The sequence below is a fragment of the Equus przewalskii genome, chromosome 16 (assembly GCF_037783145.1).
Source record: "Equus przewalskii isolate Varuska chromosome 16, EquPr2, whole genome shotgun sequence".
NCBI classification, from domain to species: domain Eukaryota; kingdom Metazoa; phylum Chordata; class Mammalia; order Perissodactyla; family Equidae; genus Equus; species Equus przewalskii.
The window spans coordinates 49811885-49839596 of record NC_091846.1 but is presented as its reverse complement, the minus strand read 5'-3'; the positions used below and the strand labels follow the sequence as shown (position 1 = coordinate 49839596).

Below are 27712 nucleotides of genomic sequence, written 5' to 3'. Positions count from 1 at the left end.
TTTTTTCTAATTCTGTATTTCTTCCTCTATTAACCTGGAAGTAATACATTCTTCTGCTGTCTTGTAATGGCTACCCTGGAAATGTCAACATGCATACTTACAAATCAAAGTCTAGAGTTAATAGCTTTGCCCTTTTCTCAAATGACACAAGGAATTTAGAACACTAACTATGATAGTTCCCTGCTTTTATCTATTGCTAATGTTATAATTTTTAACCTCATAAGACATTGTTATTATTGTTTATCGTCAATATTTATTTAATTACCCCATATATACTTTTATTTTTGCTGTCATTCTTTATTACATCTTAGACTCTTCATCCATGATCTTTTTCTCAAAAATTTTCTTTGTAATGAAAGGTGATATATTGTAGTGGTTAACAGCATGGCTTCCAGAGCCGAACTGCTTTATTTTTTAATTTCTCCTTTACAAATAGAGAAAGTGAGGCAGAGCGACACCCAGTGACATGCCCAGGGTCACATCAAGTAAGTGATGGAGGCAGGATCTGAACCCACTACGCTGTCATATTTAAACCCAATAGCATCCCCTCCACTGAGGAGGGCTTCTAATAATCCATGGTCTAAGAAATCTGTTAGTGGCACGACAGACGAGAGCTCTTCTCTGCTGTCAGCAAATAAATATATAGGTTCAAATTTCTCTCACACGTTGAGGTTCGTGAAGTTCATAAATAACTCCTCTGAAAAGATGAACTTTACAAGCAAATTACAGGTGACTTGAATTTTAGCCTTATGAATGCTTATAAAGTCAATTTCTCTGCGTTTCTTGCATATTTATTATTTTGCTTTAAGTAATTGGAACTGTCTTGCAAAATTTAGAAGGCTCCTTCCATAAAAATCCAGTTTTACTCCTGGACTCTTTCCACCTTGCTTCATTTATTCCTGGGCAGACCAACAGCATACTCTGGCTTTATAAAGCAAGTCATTGAATTTCCCCAAGTACAAAGTCATTAGATGTCGGTAAGCCCCAGGAGAGATTGTGCGATGGCGCTGTTAAATGCTAGATGGATTTTGACATCATCTTTGGTGGGGAAGGGCCTTTCAGAAGTGCGATTAATACAGAACAGTCTTCTAGGTCTTCCAGGCTTTCCACTCTCTCTATAAGTCTTTCAACTGTGTCACAGGACAGCATCCTGGAGGCATTGGCTCTGAACTTCTCCTGCAGGTCCTCCTGACTCAGTGGCTTCCTCCAGTGACCGTAGAAGGTATCCGCGCGCTCTGTGAAGGTGGCTCCATCTTTGAGAGTGACACTTATCTCACAGTACAGTGTGTTGAAGCTTGGCAGGTTGTCCTGAGGGTGCTCCAGCTCCACCTTACCAAGCAGCTCCCTCACCTGGGGCCTGTGGATCTGGCGTTCATAGAATGATGGCACAGTGATGCCACCATCCAGCAGTGTGGTACAGGCCACATACTGGAAGGAGTGACGGGCTTCATGCTCCGAGTCTGGAAAGGGCCTATTTACATACTGGACCTCTGGAATTCTGAGCACAATTCTCTCAATGTGGTCAACAGGAAGCAGGGCTCTGTCTGTTACAAGGTGCTTTCTCACAGATACAGCTGCGTCTGCCACCCAGTGGGTGGCCAAATGTGCAGGGAAACGCTTGAAGGCCACATCCTGCTGGTCCAGCAGCCAAGTGTGGGAATCCAGGTTTGGAAGGACTTTAGGGGAATAGTTGGTGTAGAAGGCCCCAAACCCTGTCTCCAGATCCAAGACTCGCTTGTTTCCTTGGAGACCCAGCATTGCCAGAAAAACAGCCTCAAGCCCATGCCTGGCGGCATTGCCAATATGAAGAGGCTTGGTCTGAGTGGCAGCATTTGCCATGGGTGCTCCAGCATGAGACACAGCAATAGCCAGGGCCTCTTGGCACTTTGTCATGCTGAGCCCTAAAATCTTGGATGCAGCAGCAGCACTCCCCAAAGTTCCTACCACTGAGGGGGGATGGAATCTGGAAAGCAAAAAAAGCAAAGAGTTGGAGATTTACAAACCTCAGTCACCAGGAGGCAGTATAGAGTAGCGGTCAGGAGCGTAGATAATGGAGCCACACTGCCTGGGTTCAAATCTCAGCTACCACTTATTATCTGTGTGACCTGGGGAAAGTTATTTAACTTCTTTGTACCTGTTTTCTCTTACATAAAACGGTGATAATAATAGTATCTACCTCATAGGGTTTTGTGAGTTTTAAATGAGTTCATGTGCTTACAACAGTGCCTGATACAGTAAATTCTATATAAATGGTACTGTCACAATTATTGCCAGAATGCTGAAATCCCATGTAAGTAACTGTAAAAATTGAAGGCCCTGTAAAAATGTGAAAGTTCACTCAATATTCTAATTTACTCCTCTCCCAGCAGGCTGGACCAAGTGGCAAAATAAATATTAGAGTGAACCATATGATACAGCCAACATTTGACCATTTTTGATCTGTTGGTTGAACAGTCAGATGCAGGACATTCTGAATGTTCTAAGTCTGAAGGACCCTAGCAAATATCAAAGTCGATTCCGTTTTGAGATGGAGTAGGGAATGTTCAGGGTACCCATGGATGGCAGACATGAGTTACTCTGGGATGAGAGACCCCAACTTATTTCATGGTCTTGGTTGCTGGATTGGCTCTCTAAACCCAAAGGAGATTTTTCATTAGCAACTTCTGAAATCACAATTTGTGTATGGACATATGGTTTGATATGTGACAGGTACATTGACTCATCTGCCAGCACTAATGTTAACATCTTCAACTGACCTAACCTCTGTGGCAGAAGGTTCTACTGAGGCAACCACTGACAGCTGAAGGGGAACGTGATTGCCTCTCAATCGGGCAAATTCTCTCCATACCTCTTTGGTATGTCATTGGCTTCCTTGGAGAAATGCATTAATCGACCTTGTACTTCAATCCCAACATTGAAAGCCAGTAGCAGGTCAAGGCCAGAAAACTTTGGACTTGGAGGCAGGGCTTCTGATAAAGCCATGAGGACAGGAAGGACAGCTCCGGAAGGGTGGGTGGCAGGGTGCCAGGTGTCATCGAAATCCATTGAGTGAATCTATGTAAACAGAAACACAAACAACCACCAAAACCCAAAATGTATTTCCGTGAATGCAACAGCTTTTGGACCAGTAAGCGTTTAGTTTGATGTGAGACTTTTAGGTCTGATTCTCTGAAAATAAAACTTATGAACTGGCTGTAATTCCAAATTACATGGCTGGACCCTGGACATGCTGTCCTCTGCCCAGAGCAGGTGGGACTGTGGGGAGCAGCTAGTGAGCCCCAAGGAGCTTGGATCTTAGCTAGGTGGCCAGAACTCTCTGCCATGGCCCCTGGAAAAATCTAGATACCCCCAAAAACACAGCTCTGGAATTAGGTGGCTGCTCCTTTCTCACCTACCCTTCAAACGATCGCACTAAAAGTTTAATCTCATTTGTTCCATATCAGGCCATATATTTCTGTACCTTTAATTATAAAATAATTTAAAACTTATGGAGAAGTTGCAAGAACTCATGAACCTAGATTAACTATTAAGCTATATTTTAAAATCATTATTTTCTGCTATAAGGTTTTATTCCTCTTTCTCTCAGCCATTTGCTTTTCCCTTATAAGAAATAGTTAGTAATAAGTAGAAGTTCGTTTAAAAGTAGATTTTATGATTATTGGATGTGGCTGGTGCATTTCCTATTGTTTACTGGACGTTTACTCCTGGATACACTTTGGATTTGGCTTTCAATATTCTGGGCCACTGTTCCCCAAACCATAAAAATATCTCAGAAATCCCAACACATTATGTCCAGGGTATATCTTGTAGACTGCTCCTGACACATAAAAAAAGCATAAAAATTGTCGGATGAGAAGTGCTGATTTTTGGTTCAGAAAGTATAGACATCATATGGCCATTGTTTCTTTCTCAATAAACATCTATTAATGAATGAGTGAATGAGTGAATGAATGAATGAATGAAGAGCTGGTTACTGGATAGAAACTGGTACTAGCCACAACAAAAGGAATTGAGTCTGGATATTGGGTTTTATATTTTTTGCTACGTACATTCAAAGTTTAAAGTTGAGATACCTTAAGGGTGTTTTTATCTAAGTCCTTCCACCTTATTTCCTCTACTTCATAATTTGTTTGAAAAGCCTCAGTTCACTGTAAAACATGCAAACTGAAATTACTACATAGAAGAGGGGGTGGGCCACTTCATTTCTCTGAACCTCAATGATCTCATCAATGAAATATGGAAATTGGCCCATTTCTGAGATATTTCCTGGCTATGAAATTATTATGATTGACATGGAAAAGACACGGAAACCTCCTTACAGCCACACCGTTGACAAAAGCAGCATATGTTGGTGGGAGCCTGAGGTCTGGCCGGCCCCAAACAGTGCTGGACATATTGGAACTGTAGATCTGGAACAAAAGAATATCAATCAGTGATACAGAGTGTGAACATGACATGCCAAGTCACCATTTCAGGAGTTCTTCTTCATATTTTGAGTCATTACATTAATAGTCCTTGTTTGAACCCTTTGTGCTAACTTGAAGCCTTGATCATTGGATTCCTCTCTTCCTTGTAGAAGAATACACTTTCTCCTTGGAAGGGAGAGGAGATGCTGTTGCGCCATCCCAGAGAGTAATCCAGAAGTGCTCCAGGAAATGGAGTCTGAATTTACTCGTATTTACTCATTGGAGTAAATTCTGAGGAAGGTGGACTATCTAGCACCAAAGCACATCCTTTGGAGGGGGAGTGTTACATCTCCTACATACACGCCCGCTCTCTGCTCGGAGTACTGGCCCAGCCTTTTCTCCAGAGATTCTCAAAGTTTTTGTATGAATGAATGGTCTGGGGTAGGTACTATTGCTTCTAAGACTCTTGGGTAAAAAGCGTTTTCAATTATAATAGTAATAAACTATGAGATATGACTAGAGTTAAGACTAGTCTTCAGACAGTGACTTAATAAGGGATACGGATAGACATTAAAACTCAGATAAATAGAGCATAGAAAAGCATAAACTATATACAGCAATGCTATATACACGAAGTACTATCTCTAGAATGAAGAGTAGAGTGATTGAAGACAAACACACAACTCTGTGTACACTCATGGGTCCACCTCACAAGCAGCCATGTGCGCACACTAGGTTTTATCTCTAAAGGAGAGATTGAGCTTCTTACTTTACTATATTCGCTGACTTTGTGAAACACTTCTGTACTGGTTCCCAGGAACCCAACGCCCAGCGTATCCAGAATCATCCTCTTGCTCCTCTGAATAACTTGATCTGTCAGGTGTCCCACGCTCAAGCCATGAATCACTTTGGCAAAGCTTTCTGTGACAGACTTTAAAGGGAAGAGTGTTAGAACAGTGCTACACCCACTTTGCATTTGCATAATTCCTTTCTATACAAGAATTTGAGGTACTTTTCTGTAAAGAGTTTACTCCACTAGAGGAAACCCGGTTGGTCAAATTAAGTTCAATTCCTAAAATTGATGAGTACTGAGCACCAACTATGTGTGAGGCAGAGGGATATGGAAATGCACAAGAGCAAGTTTCTGTCTTCAGATGAGTTGAGGACACAGACTAGCAAGCAGCTGATGACCACAGGTTGTGGTGGGCCATGGGGAAGGAAGCACAGAGAATCAGCACAGGAGGACAGGAAGGACATCTCGCCCATCAAGTGGGCACGCCTGGGCTGGGGTGCATCCAGACAGCTAGGAGCTGCCATTCTTAGTTATGTGCTGACCTTTTAAAATACAGTATCCATTTAATACCCACACATCTCCAGGTAGGTATGATGAGTCTTACTTTGCAGGTAAGAAGACTAAGACCTAGAAAGATGACGTCACTAAGTTACACAGCTATACGCAAGTCTGGACGCAAACTCCTATAAGTCTAACTCCAAAATCAGTGCATCGTAGCATCTGGCTATGAAGCCCTCATTTCCTAAAATGTGGTCTGAGAACCATGTACATCAGAAACACCTGGGATTCTTGTTGAACATTTCTGGTCTCCACTCCAGACCTAGAACTAGAACCTCCAGGGAATTAGAAGCTTTGGAAGCATCGCACAGGGTTCTATGTTTTCAATAAGATCTCTAGGTGATTCTTAATTGCTCCAGTGCTGTCACGTCCAATGTGGTAGCTACTCTTCACGTGTGGCTGCTGAGCATTTGAAACGTGGCTAGTCCGAACTGAGATATATTGTAGGAGTAAAATCAACATTGGATTTTGAAGTCTAGTAGGCAAAAAAGAATATAAAGCATCTCATTATTAATTGTAAAATATTGATTACAAACTGAATGGGTAATATTTAGATATTATTAAAGTTTCATCGGTTTCTTCTTACTTTTTAAACTATGGCTACTAGAAAATTTTAAATTATACTTGAGAACCACTGCTTGCTTTCGCTGTTGGTGGAGGATACCTGGAGGCACTGATACCTGAGCTGGTTATAAAATTTCTGGGAGTCAGCTGGGTGAAGTTGCAGGGGATGAGGATGGAGGTTAGAGGCAGAGGTAGCAGCATGGGCCAAGGCTTGGGTGGTGAGGGAGGTGCAGTGAATTCAGCAAATTCCAGCTGCAGAGCTGCATGCCAGGGGCAGAGGTGAGAGGGAGAATGGATTGCAGGCTAGGACAGAGTGGTGAAAGTTACATTATGCTAAAGACTGTGACATCAGCAGGGAGCCATAATGCTGTCTTAAGAAACAGAGAGAGATGATTGGAACTGTGTTTTCCATAGATCTCTGAGGGCACTTGTACAGAGAAGGGATCAGAGTTGGGTAGATAAGGGCAGGTAAGAGACTGATACTGTAGCCCTGGCTCTGGATGGGGAAATGGCAGTGCCATTTGCCAAGAAAGGGAACATAGGAAGAGGAGCAGACTTTTGGGCAACGACGATGGGCTCATTGTGAACTTGTTGCATATGAAGTGCCTGTGGTCACCCTGTGGAAACCATTCCACTTCCATGGAGAAGCACTGCTTCACAGCAGGGGAGAAGCTCATTCTCTTTCTTCCCACAGACCAGATAAAACAGCCTGCAGGATTATTTGCATTTCATAAACAGCAGAGTACTTTGCAGTTCCTTTAAATATCAAGTTCTTCAATGCATAGGCAATTATTTTGTTTTCTATACGTCTTCAAAAGAGAATGTCTATTATGTGTGGTTAAAAACATCCACTCTTAAGTCATATTTCGCTATATGCCAAACACTTAGTACCACTTAGTAAATGCCGGGTCACTTCTTTTCTCTCCTCTGATTATTGCATCATTGTACAACTTCCTGCATCTCTGAGCATCAGATACATCAAGTGAAATGTTAGCTGTAGGGTGACGAGTTGTCTTGTGAAAGGAGGTGGGGTGTTTGGGGCTCTCTGACACTAAGCTCAGCGCTGGGGCAGAGGTGCAGAGATGGAAGCAGTGCTCCACTGAAGGTCCTTCAACCTGGCCACTGACTAGTCCCATATTTTCAGTCTCCAGATTATTAAGTTCCGGGAAATACTGCCATTTTCAAAAGAATACCCTGCTTTTTATGTCTCTGAAGCTTTGGTAGAAAGGCAAGGGAGTCTGGAGTGGGAGAAAGCAGAAGCTAAGCTGGTTGGAGAGAGAAAGGGTACTGGCACAAAACTTTCTGATTAGGATGGAGAATAACAATAGTTTTGATTGTCATGCTGCTAGAAGTTTAGGTAAACATATTTAGCGGCAGAGGGAGGGAAGGAGAGAAAGCACTGGCTTGGTGATCTGCCAATTAAACTTAAAATTTCAAGTACTGGTTGGATCCCCTGTTCCAAACAAAACTGCCTCTTTTCAACCTCTCTTCCCACCCCTCACAATTCCCAGAGTTGAGGGCATTTAATGATTGATTGCTCATCTCTTTAGGATTAGATCTGACCTGGGACTGCCTGGTGGGGGAGCATGTATGCCTAGGGAGCATGTGTTAGTTCGGCACCAACATGGAACCTGGAACCTGATTGTGGTGTCCATCCACACAATCCCATAGGGTTAGGGACTCATGAAAGCAGAACCCTACGGGCATCCCCTGACAAGTCCTGCACACCGCTCCATGTCCCGAAGAACAAATGGCCTCTTTCTGGCCCCTGAGAAAGGGTACATGAGGAAGTAAACAAGCGGCTGCTCAGGTGTCTGTGCCCTTATACCCATCCATTTCTAAAACATCTTTTTGGTCCTCTTGACTTTCTCTTGGCATTTACATCTCTTTTTAGTAAAATACTGTGATTAATGTATAAATTAAGGCAAAATATGCTGTCATTTAATAAATATTTCACAAGTTCTTGCTGTGTCTGGCACTATGCTAAGCTCTCTAGAATACCAAACCAAGATGTTATGCTTCCTGCTGCAAAAAGCTTATCTTCTCCATGGGATAATTAGAAACGCAACTTGGGGGGCTGGTCCAGTGGCACAGTGGTTAAGTTCGCACACTCCATTTTGGTGGCCCAGGGTTCACTGGTTTGGGTCCCAGGCACGGACCTACGCATAGCTTATCAAGCCACGCTGTGGCAGGCGTCCCACACATAAACTACAGGAAGATGGGCACGGATGTTAGCTCAGGGCTAATCTTCCTCAAGAAAAAAAAAAGAAAGAAATGCAACCTGGCAATGCCATAATGGACATATACAAAACTAGGAGGTTAAAATTCAATGAACTTATAATGATTCATTTTCCTCCTAGTGTTATAGAATAGAATCATGCCTATTACTGTTAAAACACCAATTAAAAAAACCCAGGATGCAGTTAGAGAGCCCAGAGGCTATGAGAAACGTTAAAATGCCGTTTTTGAAGTAGAAGCAGGTACTAGAAGGAGAGGGCAACTGAGAAAATTGAGAAAGCGAGAGACAAGGTAGAAAACTAATTTAAATAAGCCACATAAGATGTAACAATACCTTGAGTGCCATGTTCTAAAGAGAGGTTGTCTCACGAGTGAGTCCAAGGAGTAATGCGTGTGCTGGGTGGCTGCTTTTGGACCCTCTGCTCCTCTTGAGCCCATTCTCTTTCACTTTGGTCTAATTCTAAAACTTTCCACCATTTCAACATCTGCCAGCTAAACTTACTTCCACTTCCTCTGTAACAAGTTAACTCATCTGCAGATAAAGAATTAGATATGACCAGGAAGTACAGCAACAATAATCAAGTGTTTTCTCCCAGGCCTCAGAAAAGTACATTGATGGCAAAACTAAGATCGCATCTTGTGCCTAGATACCGTGTGTCAAACTTAGAAAAATAGTAACACTCTTTTATCTAGGTATCACACTTCCAAAAATGTATGCTAAGGAAATAAGCATAGGTGTGTGGAAAAATTTAGCCAAAAAAGAAAATAAAATTCATGGTCTTGCTTATAAGATTAAACATTGGAGACAATCAAATGCCCCCCAGTAGGGGATTGGTTAAGTAAAACATGGCATGGACAGTATTTAAGGCACACTCTCATTTTCCCCTTCTACCTCACCCCTGCTGTTCACCATTGTCTAGGGACAAATGTGCCATCCAGAATTTTCTGGTAGGTTGAGATTATTCTGAACCTGTTGTTCCAGATGTTGTGGCAGAAAATGTCTTGGGGGAAGATTGCATTTCAGTTTTGGAGGGAATCTCCATGAGCCTATGGTTCTTCTCCAATCCTATTACAGAAGGCTTTGTGACAAAGAGGAACTAAATTGCCCTGCATGAAAGTGCAAAAGGCTATCTTTTGTGTGAGCAGGTGATGTCTCTGGGAGAAGGAGTTGAGTGGTTTGGCTTCTCTTGGTTGAAGCCTGTGGAGAAAGAGTGCTGAGAGTCTGGACACAGGGCCAAGGGCAGGATTAGTGGGAACCTTTATGGATTGTTGGGGGTGATACCCTGGTTATAAGCCAGAACTACATGGGGTGGTGAGGGTGGGGGGAGGTGGTCAGCAGGGAACCCCATGGGGAAGGACACACTTAAAGGAGCAGCAAGATCGGGTATCTAATTTGAAGTGTTCTTTACAACACCCTAATTCCCTTCTGTCATCCTCCGAAAAGTTTGCTACATATCACAACCTAGCGTCAGCCATGCTTTGGGGAATGAAGGTGCTATCGAACCAAAATGAGTTTGCTCCCTGGTGAGTTAAAATCAAACTCTCTGCCAGAAGTAGTTATCACACAAAGTAAAGTATATTTGCAGTAAATAGGAGACCACATGGAATCATTTCCTAAGTCGTGGTGGTCCCCAAACAGAGGGAGGCAGGTCCTTTTATTTCTTCAGGTTGGGAATGAATATCTAAAAGGGAAGTTTTGTCATCACATATATAGTTGGGTATTAGCTGGCATAGGAACAGTCTGAAAACATGCTCTCGTGTGTTATGTTATTAGCATCGTGTGTTACGCTAATAAGGCCTAGACCCCTCCTACGGCAGAGACTATAGTATTAAGGTGAGGAAAAGGGCATTTTCTGGTCATCTTCAGGTCGTCTGCTCAGGCACTGCCCTTGCAGTGGGGCTCGATCTGGTTCAGGCCGGTTGATACTGGTATCTCTTCCTAACATCGCTCTGAAAAACAACCTTGAGGGAGTGTTAAGAACCTTTAAACTTCCTTCGAGCTGCTTAGGGAATGCACTGGTGACAAAGGCAGGGGTGGTTGTTTGTGAATAGAGAGCTAGAGAGAGAAGCTCAAGGTACCAATCGGAGGGAGAAGTGACCAGCAGCAACCTGGGGAAGGTAGGTAGTCTCTGGTTATCCTCCATAGATAAGGAAGAGGCAAAGGAAGTGGGTGTGATTATATCTACTGGATGGTATAGGGAAGAGGGACTCGGAAGGATGAGGACTTGGGATGTTTGGATTCTACTCTTAAGCCAACTGCTGCCTAAAGTGGGCTTCCCAGCCATGGTCGAGATCGGGGAAACGCAGAGCTGGGTTCAGCACTGGCACACATGGTGGTTGTGTGCGTCGGGGTCCATTTCAGATGGTCTTTATTTTGCCTTAGTGGACTCCAAAGCCAGCTTCCAGTGGAAGGGTGGATTTCTGTATCCAAAGAATAAGATGGGTGTTTGGGGATGGGGGGCAAGATGGGTATTTTGGGGCCATTTGGATAGACTCCAGCAAATAAGAACACTCTCATTATAGGATTTTGTGATTTATTGGTGGTTAGTCTACATAAATTAGTGTTAAGAGTAATCTTATCAAGTTGAAAGGAAATAGACGTCTAGTTTGACAAACACTTAAAATAGAGCTATCCTAAGCATTATCCCAATTGGGAGTTCTGGAGTTTTCAACTTAAATGTCTATAGTTGGACATTTAGAGACTCTGAAGACCACTTTTACATGAAAGTGAAGAAGGGGCTCTCATGAGCCCAACCAGCTCACCGAGCAAAACTTTATAAAGGGATGATGAGCTTTATCAAGGCTGATGAGCTTTAACAGCAGCTCCCTCATTTAGCTTCTCTGGGCCTCAGGTTTTGCCACTATTAAATTCAGAAGAAAAGTTCAATTATTTGCTCATTTAATTACTTTGCGCTTTTACGGAGCTGTGACCAATTTAAAGACCAAGGCCCTCTGTAATTAGAGTCACTTCCTAACTATCCAGGGGCTTGAATGATAAGTTGGATATTGAATGTCACCTCTCCAGTCAAAAACAGTTGCTCACTTCCTGTGGCCTTTTGCACCTAGCCCTAAGTAGAAGCCAGAGCAATTGTTTTGAAATGCAAATCTTCTCTTCCATCAATCTCTGTGGGGAAGCCATATGGTGAGCAGCCCTATGCCTCCTGCTAATAGCCAGTTGGATGCTCATCTTTCCATAGCAAGTCTTCAGCCGCTGCAAGCCCAGGCCCATAGCTTGACTTGTAACCTTGTGAGAGACCCTAAGCCAGAGCCACCCGGCGGAACTGCTCCAGGATTCCTGACTCTCAGAAACTGTTGGGATAATAAAGGTTTATTGTTTTAAGTGGAAAAGTCTTGAGGGTAATTTGTTACCTCAATAGTAATAGATAATTAATTAATAAAAATTAATTAATAAAAAATAATTAATACAAACTCCAAGCTGTTAATGTGACTTATATGAGTGTTTAGGACTTAATCATCTCATCATTCTCATATTGGGATTAACATCTCCCCCAACGTAAGGGGCCCAGTTCTTTATCGTCTTAGGGAAATTTGTACCAGTGATTTCTTCTCACTTTTCATGTCTTCCCCTCTTCTCTCCTTACCCCATAACTTTCCTCTTCTCATCTTCCATCTAAGTCAGTGTTTCTCAGCCAGGAATAAGTTTGTCCCTCAATGGACATTTGGCAATGTGTGGAGACACTCACCATATTGCGGCATCTAGTGGGTAGAGCCCAGGGATGCTGCTAAGCATCTACCCTGTTTATCACTCTGTCCCAGGGTCTCACAAAGGACTCCACAAGTAGTAGCCGCTCAGTAAGTTTTTGTTGAATGAATTAATGCAAGCCTGATGATTTCAATAAGTCAATCATACTAACACATGAATGACATTTCACCCCTCTTCATCCCAAATGGAAATGTGTCGGGAAGGTACTGTTTTAATGGCTGTGGCTTTTATTCAAGGAGGAATGCTGGTGTGACAGCAAGTAGTGTGCAATGAGCAGATTTTTCTCTTGGCAACAGCAGTTTTAGGTGTAAGGGATTGCTCGTGAATGTGAGCTATGAGAGGAAATCAGAAGTTTTTGAAACAGCAAAGCAGGAAGATTGGGGTGTTTGATTTTGTTTCCCTTTTCCTGCCCTGCCCTTCCTGTGCTGCTATTAAGTAACACCTGAGGAGTTAAGTTTCACTTTCTTGGAAGCCTGTTTTATGAGAGAGCTCGGCAGCAACTGGGGTTTCTTTTCCTGATTAACTCTTTGTGAACTCTTTTGGGATTTTGAAACATGCTTACCATGAGAATGTCTTTGTAGAAGAGGAAACTTTGGGGGCAAAGTATGTTTAATTTCCTTAAAACAACAGTAACCACAGCAATAACACATTCAAAATCTTCTCTACTACTTAGGCTGTTATCTATCAGCCATTGTTCTGGCTCCATTTTCCTTAGCCCCTGGGCAATAAGACAAAATTAATTTTTAACAGGGAAGATGTTAACTTCAGTAAGACATTAAAAGAGAACATTTTAAAACAGATATTTAAGAGAATGCCTCACAGTTAACGGTCAATGTTTATTTTGTATGTTCTGTGTGTGTGTGTGTGTGTGTGTGTGTGTGAACTTTTCTTTACTAACTTATTAAACTTTAAATGAAACTTTGTAAGTGCACAGGAAAGGATTAGGTTCCAGAGATTACGAATGAATATGCGGCCATAGAATCATTGCTAAATACAGTTGATTCAACATATTTTATTGTGAAGAAATCTTTCCATTTGTGGAAGCTCAGGTGGTTATAATTTATCCTCTAAATCACACTACCTCAAAGAAAAGTATTTTTTTGTAGTTCTCATAAACATAAAACAGCCTGTTAGTGTTTTTAAGTTAACTAGCAAATACTGAGCGATAATCCATGGGCTATATTGCCCTACACCAGATGTTTGCTAAAAGCAGAATAAAATGAATGAATGCCTTATTTGAATAAGTCTGGCAAGTATATAAAAAATATTCCTTGCAGAAATTGTGTATGCACATTTAGCAGACAGATTCTACGTAGTTCTTGTTCTTTCGAAGCTATATTTAAATATAGAATTGTCATGGACCTCAAAAGAAATGTAGTGAAGCACTTTAGAAGCAAAGTTCTAGTTACTGTCTTCTGGTATCCCATTTCACACCAGAAGCTCTTTTTCGGATGACGAAATCTTTATTTGGCTCAGGGAAATTCTCTTTTATTATTTTCTTGATTCAGTTTCCTATCTATTCTCTTTTATCTTGCATTTATCCTCTTTGTTTCTACTTGATTCTTATAATTTCCATATTTTTACATGTCTGTTCAATGCTCTGATAGGATTGCATGACCTGGTCTTCCAATCACTAATTCAGTCTTCAGTTGTACACATTCTGCTAGTCAGCTTTTTTAGCGAGTTTCTTATTTTGGCAAGAATGTTTTCATTTTATAAGAACTCTTTCTTGTTCTCTAATTAGCATTTTATATAGCAGCTTTTTCTTGCTTTATGAATACTGTAACTTAATCTCTTTGAGAAAATTACTTCAAAGATTAAATAAGTTTTTTTCTGTTTCTTCGGGGATCATTCACAATGCTTTTTCATCTGGTACCTCTCTTTCATGCTGTTGGTTTTCCTCTTGTTTACCTGTGAAAAGTTCCACATGAAATTAGGACTGGTCGCTGCTGTTGGGACATACCCTTGACTGCAGGATCCCTCTGTCTGTGGTGGATGCTCCCCCATCCCCTCCATCGCCCCATCTGGAGAGTCCCTTTTATCATTATGTATTGTCCCTCTTTGTCTTTCTTTATCTGTTTTGCTTTGAAGTCTACCTTGTCTGATATTAGTATAGCGACACCTGCTTTCTTTCGTTCATTATTAGCTTGGAGTATTGTTCTCCATCCCTTCACTCTGAGTCTGTGTTTGTCTTTGGGGCTGAGGTGTGTTTCCTGGAGGCAGCATATTGTTGGGTCTTGTTCTTTGATCCATCCTGCCACTCTGTGTCTTTTGATTGGGGAGTTCAATCCATTTACATTTAGAGTGATTATTGAGATGTGGGGGCCTACCACTACCATTTTATGTCTTGGTTTCTGGTTTTCTTCAATTTCCTTTGTTTCTCGTCCCATGGTTTAATCTGTTCTGATGTAGAGCTGCTACTCTCTGTTGTTGTCCTTCTACTTATCTCCTCTGCTCTTGGTTTTGTAGCCCCTTTCCTTTTTTGGATTTTTCAGGAATGAGGGTTTTCCTGAGGATTTCCTGAAGAGGAGGTTTTGTGGCAATGAACTCCCTTAATTTTTGTTTATCTGGGAAAGTTTTTATTTCTCCATCGTATTTGAAGGATATTTTCACTAGGTAGAGAATTCTCAGCTGTAGGTTTTTGTCCTTCAGATTTTTGAATATATCATTCCACTCTCTTCTAGCCTGTAAAGTTTCTGCTGAGAAATCTGCTGATAGCCTGATGGGGGTTCCTTTGTAGGTTAGTTTCTTTTGCCTGGCTGTCCTTAGTATTTTCTCCTTGTCGTTGACTTTTGCTAGCTTCACTACTATATGCCGTGGGGTTGGTCTTCTTGCATTGATAAAGTTTGGAGATCTATTGGCTTCTGTCACCTGAAGATCCATCTCTCTCACCAGATTTGGGAAGTTCTCAGCCATTATTTCTTTGAATAGGCTTTCTGCCCCCTTCTCCCACTCTTCTCCCTCTGGTATACCTATAATCCTTACGTTGCATCTCCTAATGGCGTCTGATAATTCTCGGAGAGTTTCTTCATTTCTTTTTAGTCTTACTTCTCTCTCCTCCTCTGCCTGCAGCATTTCTATATTCCCATCTTCCAAATTGCTAATTCTTTCCTCCATATTATCGGCCCTACTGTTCAGTGCATCTAGATTTTTCTTAATCTCCTCTATTGTGTTCTTCATTTCCAGTATTTCTGTTTGGTTCTTCTTTAGCGTATCAAACTCTTTTGTGACATAGCTCCTGAACTCGTTGAGTTGTTGGTCAGAATTCTCTCTTAACTCATTGAGTATTTTAATGATGGCTGTTTTGAAGTCATCATCATTTAGGTTATATATTTCATTTTCTTTGGGATTGTTGTCTGTGTATTTGTTGTTTTCCTTCTGTTCTGGAGATTTAATGTATTTTTTCATATTGCTTGATGTTGTAGATTTGTGCCTCTGCATAGAGATAGAGATTAGTTGCTCCTTCCACTTGTTTCTGCTGGTGTGGTGGGGGAGCAGCTGTTTATACTGCACCAACCAGGAACCCTATCCACAGTTGCTAACTGGGCCTGGGCCCCTCCTCGTAGTCACAGTGGTCCTTTGGATTCCCTCTTCTGCCGTGGGGGCCGTCACGGGGGGGCTTCAGGCTGCTGGTGCCTACTGTTGCAGCCCACCTAGACGTGCTCCCTCCTTGGGGTCTGCAACGGTGTTGTGGGCTTTTCCAGTGGCCAGGGGTAGGATCACTTATATTTGTCGCTCCGTCACTGTCGGCACCCACAAAATCTCACTTGTCCACTATGGGTCGCAGGAGAGCTATTGGCATCTTCTACAGTCTGTGGTTAGCTCACCTAGCTATGCTACTTTTGTCCCAGGGTCTTCCAGCCTTGTGGCTGCCGGATGGGTGCTTTCTACTAGTGCTGTGCAGAGGCTTTCCCTGAGGCTGCTGTGAGCCTGTAGGGTTTCCCCCTAGGCTATGGAGCTGGGCTGCTGGAACTCCACCCAGCCCCAGTCCTGTTCCCCAGGAACTCGGGGAGCCCTTTGCTCTGACTGTGGGATAGTCAGAGATCCTGATTTCAGTGGTAGCTGGTCAGCTGCTGCCCTGCCTGATATTCTCCTCTCCGGGACCCTCCCGGTGTTGTGGATGCTGGGCGTAGCCCCTCTGCTAATGGCAGACAGAGAGTTTTGTCTGCTGCCCGGGCGGAACTCTGGAGCTTCCCCCCCGGGCCGCGGAGATGGCCTCTGGAGCTCCACCCAGCCCCAGTCCTCTCCGAGATCTCCGGCAATCCCTTGCCCCATGGGACGGGCAATGGCAGCTGGGGGTCACCTCACCCTCTGGGATTCTCTCCGGGACTTTCCCGGAGTTGTGGATACTGGGTGTGGCCCCTCTGCTAATGGCAGACAGAGAGTTTTGTCTGCTGCCCAGGCGCAACTCTGGAGCTTCTCCTCTGGGGTGCAGAGCCGGCCTCTGGAGCTCCACCCAGCCCCAGTCCTCTCTGAGATCTCTGGTAATCCCTTGCCCGGCCATGCAGGCAGCCGGGGGGCCACCACTCCCTCTGTGATTCTCTCTGGGACCCTCCAGGCGCCGTGGACACCAGGCAGGATCTCCCCACCAATGGCGGGGCGAGACTCTCCCCACGGGCTCAAGTGTGTAACTCTAGAGTTTCCCTCTGCATTTAGGAGTAATTGCGGGGGGTTTAGGTAGGGTTCTGGTCACCTGTTTCCAACGTCGCTCCTCTGGTGTGTGTTCGCTCCTGCCCTAGGTGTGTGTTGATCTTCTGGGGGCGTCCGTTGGAAGAAAGCCGCTTGCAGGTACTAGGCTGTTCGGTCGGGGTTGGAGAGTTTTCACCTATCTCCACCTCCTCCCGGAGGGAAGTCCGTTCGCCTTCTGATGTATAGTCGTGTGGGTCTCTCAGACGTCCTGAGATGCTATCTGGATATCCTTTGTTAAGCGATGAGTGTCCAAATAATTGTAGACTCGAAGGGGGAAAGACAAAGAGGACTACTCATGGCGCTATCTTGGATCTTCCACCCTCCATCGCCCCATCTGGAATGACCATCCCTAGGCTTGGAGACCATCTGGCCTCCCTGGTCAGATCTCAAGGGAGCTCTCAAACTCAGCTGGGCTGAGAAGTACTGGTCAGGATACAAAAATAGGAGGGCTAACATGGTCAGCCGTGCTTGCATATTACAGTTTTAACATTCAAAAAACTATCTACAGACCCCAGAAGCTACAGAGAGAACTTCAGGTTTATTCACTGTCACCTCACTTTGCTAGAACTTTTGGATCAAACTGTCACCACACCACTAGTAGTCTCTAGATTGCTCTCCTTAGATCTGTGTCCACTGCTGATCCAGTCATGGCCAGAGCTGCTGGGGTCTTGCGGGTCCTGTGGGGTTACTTAGTGTTCAGAGGTGGACCATGACGTGGTGTACAGTGTTTGGCTTGGTTTCTCAGGCATGATGATATTCCCTCAAGAATTGTCATGATTTACTTTTCATATTTTGTGCTTATTTTTCATGGTGCTTTGCCTGCCCCATTCAGTTGAACATAAACCATTAAGCAGGGTGTTTTGCTGATGTCTCAGTGATTTTATCCCCTTCTCTATTTGCATATTTTCCTCAAGGTGATAAACAAGAGTTCTAAAACTTGTTTCATGAAATGAGAAAAGAGAGAGAGAGAGTGAATCATAAAGAGACATGAACTGGTTCTAACAGATTGCTGAGGCTGGGCCCCACAGAAACATCACCTATGGGTTCACCTTGGTAGATGACCACATCTGTGGGACTGATTATCAGTTTTTCAGGTCTTGAGTTTATCAGTGCACCCAAAGTTGACTAGAGTCTTGGGGACTGACATTCACCAACCCAAGTTATATGAGAATGAGAAGTCAATCAGAATTCCAATTTATTAATTTACGTTGATCAGAATTTTATAATTTCTAGTATCCACAGGAGTCTGCTATTTAGGCCTTTTTCTGTATCAAGGTGCCCGAGAAGGTGAGTTAGCAATGCTCACTTGGTTAGTAGCAGAGGAATGGGTAGAGAGCTATCTTACACAGACCATGGAAAAGCCAGATGCCATCCTTGCCCCATGAAATCATCCACCTCCCTGGTACCCAGAAAATGTGGGTCCACCAGATTCTCTGCTAGACGCACTTGACAAATCCTTATTTTGCTCTACAGAAATTACCTTTATTTTATTAACCTTTTAGTCTTTGCTCTATGAAAACATGATGCTAACTTATAGCACAAAACAATCAGACATTCCTGGATTTTAAATTTCACACCCAAAACATGTCAGCCTTGTCTGTCAGTGGGGTGGGTGAGATCTGTACCCTGCAAGTTCACTACACAATAAAAGATGGACTCTGGTTATCAACGAGATTACAGCTAATAGGCAAAACTCACTATTGTTACATTTCAATGAGAGAAAAATTCCTGTCTGCTGAAATGTCTGGCGTGACTCATTCAAACTATACGAATTAGCTGTGCATTTCAACACCATAGTAGTTCCTCAAATTTTTAGAAAAATATTTAGAATTAACACGGTGTCTTGTGATGTTTCTAAGACTTGGTATTTTTCTTATGACTACTTGTGCTCTGCCTTCTGGAGTTCTCCTTAGCCCTTTTCCTTCCCCTCTTCCCTCTATACTTCCTGGTATCCACAAAGAACATTATCCTTATTCTGCTGTTTAACATTCATTAAAAAAAGCTAGTTTTCAAAGATTTTTCAAACTCTCTGACTGTGGTTTCATTCCTTGAATCAGTATTACTATTCTTTTTTCCACCAATTAAAAAAAATGTGTCTTGATCTCAGATGTATGAAAATTAGGAAAAGGAATGATCAAAATCAGCAAAGAATCTTCTATGTGTGAGCAAACACTGTGCTAAAGTCTGTGGATGTGGAAGAATAAGATGTTGGGGAAATATAACTAAAAACAAAATATTTCAACCCAGAAATCCTCTCTACAGAGGTAATAGAGAAAGAAAACACTTAAATTATTGAGTAAGCGTTAAACCAGAAGACGATGCACATCATAGGCAATCCCCTAAGAGACTGCAAAGACTGCAAAGAATCGTAACTCCTTAAACCCCCTTGCATAATGGGTTGAGTATAGTCAACCCATTACTTACATGACACAACCCATTACATACATGTTCTTGAGATAAACAAGAACTAGTCCCCAAGTCAGGGGTCTTAGCGGTGTCATTTATCACAGACAGTTCATCCTAAATTTACCTGGTAATTGAGGTGACTGTGTTGGCTAATTGACTTTATATAAAGGAAAAGCAAATTCCTTCTAACTTTATGACAGGAAGTGGTTTTGCAACACAGGCTGGCCCATTCAAGTTAGGCTCCTACCTTCCCAGGGAAACTGGGAGACGGGCGCCATCTCCCTTGATGTTTACATTTCGAAGAGATGGCTCCCAGGTCCCTGAGAAATGTTCCTGAGTCAAAAAGCTGACAAAAGGCCTATCTAGTCTTCAAAAGGATTTATATACATTTTAAAGGGGGGAGAAAGTACCTAAATTTTAAGTTTTCTAAAGAAAATTCGAAACAGGAGGGGAGGAGAATCTCTTCCCCTATTTGCAACAGGGAGAATGAAGCTTCTTTCATTATTGTTGTTATTGTTATTCTTATTGCCTCTTATTTTAAGTTTTATTTGTCTTTACAAAGACAAAATAGCCCAACGCTCCAGGAGGGACCCGGAGACGTGGATGTTAAAGATAACCCTAGAGAGCAGTAACTATGGGATGAGGGGTTTGAGCAGTCGGAGGTGCAGACTTCCACGGAGGCGAGAGTGGGTGCTGCGGTGGAAGTGCTTCAGAAGCTCTGCAGAGCGTGGAGGCCTTGGGCTGCTGTGGGGCGATTCAGATGAAGAGGGTGGGGGGTCTGGCTCAGGGGACCATGCAAGCCAGCTTCTCCTCCTCTAATTCTCCCTATTTCCAAGGAAAGGGGCAAGTGTTGCACCTCAGTGCTCGTTTGCTTGCTCTGCGGTGAGAATGGGGGCTTCCTTTGGGCAAAGCTTGGGAGGAGTAGAGGCAGGGGAATTTGCAGGCGGAAGCGGTTGGTGAATTTCCCTCCCTTCCTTCCCTGTCTAGCCGTGGAGCCATGAATGCCTCTAAACAGGGGTGTGTTCTGGCATGAGTTTTCTGAGGGAATCCAAAAGGCTTCAAAATTTATATTTGCATCTCCCTCCTCTGGAAGCTTCTTGGTTTAGCAAGCTTGGTGGTAAAGAATTATAGGGAGGGATTCACAGGATACAGGTTATTTTAAAAAACATCCTGCACTTCTTTCAATGATAGAGAACATGTGTGTGTGTGTGTTTGTGTGTGTGTGATGGTGGAGGTGTCTGGGAGTGAAGTGATGAGGGTGGAGGGGAGGCTGGGAATGGCCCTCTCTGAGTCTGTGGAACACTTTGTACTATAAAACTGTGATGGTTAATTTTATCTGTCAACTTGGCTAGGCTATGGTACCCAGTTGTTTGGTCAAACACTTGTCTAGATATTGCTGTGAAGGTACTTTTTTAGATATGATTAACATTTAAATCAGTAGACTTTGAGTAAAGTGGATTACCCTCCATAACGGGCCTCATCCAATCAGTTGAAGGCCTTAAGAAAGAAATTGGAGTCCCTCAAGGAGGAATTCCAGACTGCCTTTGGACTCAAAACTGCGACATCAACCCTTCCCTGGGTCTCCAGTCCGCCAGCTGCTCTGCAGGTTTTGCACTTGCCAACCCTCACAATTGCATGAACCGGTTCCCTAAAATCTCTCTCTCTCTTTTGATTTGATGCTAATGATACATATTTATCATCCTGCTGTTTCTCTTTCTCTGGGGAGCCCTGAGAGACCCTCTCAGGGCAGGCAGATCCCATATCATTTGTCTTTGTGTCTCCAGTACCTATTAACTGTCTCTGCCCCATTCTGGGTGCTGTGTGAATGAATGTATGAGAGTGAAAAACTGTGGACCCAGGTGAGTGTGATGGTTCCAAGTCCCTATCTTACTCTGGTTTTTTAACAGTTGAGAAGTTGCATTTCAGTCCTGGGAGTGGCATTCTGCCTGCATGTCCTAAAATGGACAGCTGGAGCCTTCCTGAAAGGCTCTGTAATTGCTCTGCCTCCATGGACTTCTGGAATGTTGGGGACCCGTTTCAGCTCAGGAATTCATCTGGGGGAGGGATGAAAGCTGACAGTGGGAGCAGTTCCCATCAGGAAGTGATGAGGGGGAGCTGGTCCTACTCCAGGAGGACCTCCCTGGGAAATGCCTTCATGAGGACACCTGAGTGACTGTGTTGGATGCAGCTCTGAGTGCTGAGCTCTGGGGGTGACCTGCCTCTTGGGAGGGACCGTCACTCCTCATGAGAGGCTGAGGTGTAGATCAGAATGCCAGTGTATCATTTTACACTTTGGCTGTTCCTTTACATTGCAAAGCTAGGTGCTTTCCCTGTGTAGGGTCCTTCCTTGTGATAGTGTGGGTGGGATGTCGGATGAGTAATGGGATGTCGCTTGCTGAATGTGGAACTGAAATAAAGCAGTGGCAGGGATTTAAAGAACACTTACCAGGTCTTTGGGAAAGCTGGGTGAAGTCCCAGCTCCCACGCAATGGGTATTTCTCTGTTGGTCTTCACCAGAGGCCGTCTTCCTAGGATGTGCTAAGCAGTCTCTGTTTACTTCTTTTTCTTTATTCCCCTTTAAAAATTACGTATTGATCATCTTCCTGTTGTTGCAACATCCAGACACATGACATCACATTTTTGTTTGGCCACCTTTGTGGTGTAGTTCTTATGAAAGTTAAATTTGAGTTCTTGTAACTGGTAAGATGGCAGCTTACTTGTGGCACACCACGTCTTCCTGAAGTGTCCTCATGCCCCTGAGACCATGTCAAAATACTTAGAAATCAATCATTTCACCTCTTCCTTAGCATAGATCATGGGTTGTTTGTTCAGAACTCAGTCATTATATGTAGATTTTGCTAGTTTAACTTCAAGAGCTAATCTGTGTGTCCTGGTCCTGATGGCACCTTATGTTGCTCCAATGTGCTAAGAATAAGGATTAGGCTCAGGAAAGTATGGGGCTGGTCATGTCTAAAACTATCAGAATCTTAAGGTAAATAATATCTTGGGAAACAAAGCAAGAATCAATAAGTTCAAGAGGGTTGAAATAATATCAAGCATCTTTTCTGATCACAATGCGATGAAACTAGAAATCAACTACAAGAATAAAGCTGGGAAAGGGCCAAAAATGTGGAGACTAAACAACATGCTACTGAGCAAACAATGGATTATTGAAGAAATTAAAGAAGAAATCAAATATTATTGGGAGACAAATGAAAATGAAAACACACCATACCAAATTATGTGGGACACAGCAAAGGCAGTCCTAAGAGGAAAATTCATTGTAATACAGGCTCACCTCAATAAGCAAGAAAAATCTTACATAAACAACCTCAAACGGCACCTAATGAAATTAGAAAAAGAAGAACAAACAAAGCCCAAAGTCAGTAGAAGGAGGGAAATAATAAGAATTAGAGCAGAAATAAATGATATTGAAACAAAAAAGACAGTAGAAAGGATCAATGAAACAAAGAGTTGGTTCTTCAAAAAAATTAACAAAATCGACAAACCCTTAGCCAGACTCACTAAAAAAAAAGAGAGAAGTCTCAAATAAATAAAATTAGAAACAAGAGAGGAGAAATCACAACAGATACCGAAGAAATACAGAGGATCATAAGAGAATACAATGAAAAACTATATGCCAACAAATTGAACAACCTAGAAGAAATGGATAAATTCCTAGACTCATACAACCTACCCAAACTGAATCAGGAAGAAATAGAGAATCTCAATAGACCAATCACAAGTAAAGAAATAGAAACAGTAATAAAAAACCTCCCCAAAAATAAGAGTCCAGGACCAGACGGCTTCTCTGGAGAATTCTACCAAACATTCAAAGAAGATTTAATACCTATCCTTCTCAAACTGTTCCAGAAAATAGAGGAAGATGGAACACTCCCTAATACATTCTATGAAGCCAACGTCACCCTGATCCCCAAACCTGACAAGGACAACACAAAGAAGGAAAACTACAGGCCAATATCACTGATGAACATAGATGCAAAAATCCACAACAAAATTTTGGCGAACCGAATACAGCAATATATCAAAAAGATTATACACCATGATCAAGTGGGATTTATACCAGGGATGGTTCAACATCTGCAAGTCAATCAACGTGATTCACTACATTAACAAAATGAGAAACAAAAACCACATGATCATCTCAATAGATGCAGAGAAAGCATTTGACAAGATCCAACATCCATTTATGATAAAAACCCTCAATAAAATAGGTATAGAAGGAAAGTACCTCAACATAATAAAGGCCATATATGACGAACCCACAGCCAACATCATACTCAACGGACGAAAACTGAAACCCATCCCTCTCAGAACAGGAACAAGACAAGGGTGCCCCCTTTCACCACTCTTATTCAACATAGTACTGCAGGTGTTGGCCAGAGCTATTCGGCAGGAAAAAGAAATACAAGGAATCCAAATAGGCAATGAAGAAATAAAACTCTCGCTGTTTGCAGACAACATGATCTTATATATAGAAAACCCCAAAGAATCCATACAAAAACTATTAGAAGCAATCAACAACTACAGCAAAGTTGCAGGGTATAAAATCAACATACATAAATCAGTAGCATTTCTATATGCTAACAACGAACTAACAGAAAAAGATCTCAAGAACTTAATCCCATTCACAATTACAACAAAAAGAATAAAATACCTTGGGATAAATTTAACCAAGGAAGTGAAAGATCTATACAACGAAAACTACAAGACCTTCTTGAAAGAAATCGACGATGACATAAAGAGATGGAAAGACATTCCATGCACATGGATTGGAAGAATAAACATAGTTAAAATGTCCATACTACCTAAAGCAATCTACAGATTCAATGCTATCCCAATCAGAATTCCAATGTCATTCTTTACAGAAATTGAACAAAGAATCCAAAAATTCATATGGGGCAGCAAAAGACCCCGAATTGCTAAAGCAATCCTGAGAAAGAAGAACAAAGCTGGAGGCATCACAATCCCTGACTTCAAAACATACTACAAAGCCACAGTAATCAAAACAGCATGGTACTGGTACAAAAACAGATGCACAGATCAATGGAACAGAATTGAAAGCCCAGAAATAAAACCACACATCTATGGACAGCTAATCTTTGACAAAGGAGCTGAGGGCCTACAATGGAGGAAAGAAAGTCTCTTCAACAAATGATGCTGGGAAAACTGGACAGCCACATGTAAAAGAATGAAAATCAACCATTCTTTTTCACCATTTACTAAAATAAACTCAAAATGGATCAAAGACCTAAAGATTAGGCCTGAAACAATAAGTCTTCTAGAAGAGAATATCGGCAGCACACTCTTTGACATCAGCTTCAAAAGAATCTTTTCGGACACCATAACCCCACACATGAGGGAAACAGTAGAAAGAATAAAGAAATGGGACTTCATCAGGCTAAAGAGCGTCTTCAAGGCAAGGGAAAACAGGATTGAAACAAAAAAACAGGCCACTAATTGGGAAAAAATATTCACAAGTTATTTATCCGACAAAGGATTAATCTCCATAATATACAAAGAACTCACACAACTCCACAATAAAAAATCAAATAACCCAATTACAAAATGGGCAGGGGACATGAACAGACATTTCTCCAAAGAAGATATACGGATGGCCAATAGACACATGAAAAGATGCTCATCATCACTAATCATCAGGGAAATGCAAATCAAAACTACACTAAGATATCACCTTACACCTGTTAGAATGGCAAAAATATCCAAAACCAAGAGTGACAAATATTGGAGAGGCTGTGGAGAAGAGGGAACCCTCATACACTGTTGGTGGGAATGCAAACTGGTGCAGCCACTATGGAAAACAGTATGGAGATTCCTCAAAAAGTTAAGAATAGAAATACCTTATGACCCAGCCATCCCACTACTGGGTATATATCTAAGAACCTAAAATCAGCAATTCCAGAAGTTCCATGCACCCCTATCTTCATTGCAGCATTATTCACAATAGCCAAGTCATGGAACCAACCTAAGTGCCCAGCAACTGATGATTGGATAAAGAAGTTGTGATATATATATACAATGGAATACTACTCAGCCATAAAAAAGGACAAAGTTGTCCCATTCACAACAACATGGATAGACCTTGAGAGTATTATGTTGAGTGAAATAAGCCAGACAGAGAAAGACGAACTCTATATGACTCCACTCATAGGCGGTAGTTAACATATGGACAAAGAGAACTGATCGGTGGTTGCCAGGGGAAAGGGGGTGGGGGGAGGGCACTAGGGGTGAAGTGGTGTACCTACAACATGACTAATAATAATGTAAACTGTAATTTCACAAGGATGTTAACTTTTATAACCTTAATAAAAAAAAATCTTAAGGTAAATAACTAGTGGAAAATTGAGGTAGAAGTAGGAAAAGGATTATAAAGAAGATAATTGAAAAAATAAAAGAAGTTTGAAGGCAAGGGAGAATAGGGACCAACAAGGATAGAGGAGGAAAGCAAGATAAAAGTATAAAAGCTGAGACACAATGCCACAGGGTACAATTGTGCAGGTCATGGACTGCTCAATGATGCCATATGTAAGAGGGATCCATTCACATCACAGACATTGTAGTTTTGCATATTTATTATGATAGCTGCATAGCAGAGGACATAAAATTTTTCGCTCTGATAATGTTAGTATGTTCTAACAATTTTTCTGACAATAAAGTGTCTGGGAGACAAGTTTCCATGGGTCTCACATGTTTATTCATATTTTGCCAGCAGAGGCACTGACTGCATTTATTCCTGATTATCTTTTCAAGGTTGTGTACAGCAAACAGCCTTGGAAGGTAGAACTATAATCTCTCTGGAGTAAATGGCAGGCAGGCTTATTGCCTGTTATAAAAGATTTAAGTTTCCTGAGTTAAGAGTTCCTCTCCTATAACAAAGCCCACTGCATGTGCCGATGTCATCTGGCCCCCTTTGCATTGTTATGGGAAAGGCAGCTAGGAGAAATGATGCAAGAAAAGCCTGTACTCTGGTTACTGCTATTTCTATGAGTAATAAAGTCCTTTGTCTCTGACCCAGGAAGCTCATGTCTTCTGCCACCAGCCCTGAAACTGTGGTAGGCTAGCTAGTTAGCTTCCATGTAGGGTGACAGCATAGGCCCTTCTCAATTCTTGACAAAGTGTGTTGAAGAAGGGGAGCATTTTTCTGAATCATGAAGAGGCACTATGTGGAGTAGCAGCAGCCAGGGATGGAGTAAGTCCAGAGCACAGATATGAAGAGGAGAGAAGGTAGGGATGAGTAAGCAGGGACTATGTTTTTCTAGCCATTTACCTACAGTTGGGTGCATCACAACTTCCAGGATCAATGCTGACAAGCTTAAAGGAGTGTAAGTGCTCAACCCTGGTTATCTAATAAACTCTCTTGGGGAGATTTTAGAAGTCTGTTGCCCAGTTAATGTCCCAGACCAACAAAACAGACTCTTTGGGGGTGGGACCCATATCTTAGTATTTTTCAAAGCTCTTCCGCTTAGCAACCCAGGTGAGAGCCACTGATCCAGCCTAAAGTTCTGAGATTTACTCATTATGTTACCACCCTTGTGGGCAGCCAGCATTTACAAGGCTCCTTGCTTATACTCCAGGATTTAAGGCTTGTTCCTTTTCCTGATATGCACCTGACTTTGTGCAGAGCCCCACAGTTTCTCTAGTTCTATCCTGCTCTCGCTGGGACTTTCCCTAGGGCTCATAGACCTTCTGGATGCTGTCTCCTTGCGTTTCTGACCTGACTCTGATTTCTGGCAAGCCATGTCAGGCTCCATTGGGGAATAAATTCATTCTTTTAAGACCCTAAGCACTGACAAAAACTGTGGGGCCCTTCTGCCATTTCTACCCACTTGTAATAAAAGTTAATATTTACTTAGCACTTAATGAATACCGGGCACTATTCTAAGAGTTTTGCAAATATTAACATAATGCTTAATTTTCACAAAACATCATTATCGCCATCTTACAGTTGAGGAAACTGAGTAATGGGAGATGAATAACTGGCCCAAGATTACACAGCTGGTCCCTGCTACAGCCGGGACTTAGAGACAGGCAGGCTGGCTCCAGAGACTATAGTAAATCACACTAAACAGTGAAATGAGTGTAAAGAAGTCAAATAATGCGATTTGCTCCATGGGGTCTACTTTGATTTTCTTTTTTGGAAATGTCAAATTCTTAAAAAAAATTTTTTTCTCATTCTTTTGGTGTCCTTGCATAGCAGATGGCTTAAGTACATGCTTATCCTTTTCTGTTGGGCGATCCAGCGCTGCTTGGTTAACAGATGTCAGATATCCCTGATGCTGAATGCCTGTGTCA

General features: G+C 42.3%; 1 protein-coding gene and 1 long non-coding RNA gene across 3 annotated transcripts in view; one reads left to right on the top strand and one right to left on the bottom strand.

Moving 5' to 3' along the window:
- The window catches only part of LOC139076484 (uncharacterized), a 312829-nt gene that overhangs the window by 6991 nt on the left and 278126 nt on the right, over positions 1 to 27712 (top strand). The window lies entirely within an intron of this gene.
- Positions 234 to 9095, bottom strand: ACOD1 (aconitate decarboxylase 1). 2 transcript variants are annotated; one of them, XM_008526021.2, is made up of 5 exons: positions 8894 to 9095; positions 5176 to 5337; positions 4320 to 4409; positions 2849 to 3054; positions 234 to 1963 (listed from the first exon to the last, which is right to left on the bottom strand). In XM_008526021.2, the coding sequence occupies exons 1-5, from the start codon at positions 8903 to 8905 to the stop codon at positions 1018 to 1020; spliced, it is 1416 nt and encodes a 471-aa protein (XP_008524243.2). In that variant the 5' UTR covers positions 8906 to 9095; the 3' UTR covers positions 234 to 1017. The 2 variants fall into 2 exon arrangements, with proteins under 2 accessions (XP_008524243.2, XP_070435049.1); XM_070578948.1 differs by lacking the exon at positions 5176 to 5337 and having other exon boundaries at positions 8894 to 8985.

Coding starts and splice junctions, on each gene's coding strand:
- ACOD1 (XM_008526021.2), bottom strand. Junction 3,055..4,319: donor CTTTTGTCAACGGTGTGGCT/GTAAGGAGGTTT, acceptor CTGTTTACATAG/ATTCACTCAATGGATTTCGA. Junction 1,964..2,848: donor GCCAATGACATACCAAAGAG/GTATGGAGAGAA, acceptor TTTGCTTTCCAG/ATTCCATCCCCCCTCAGTGG.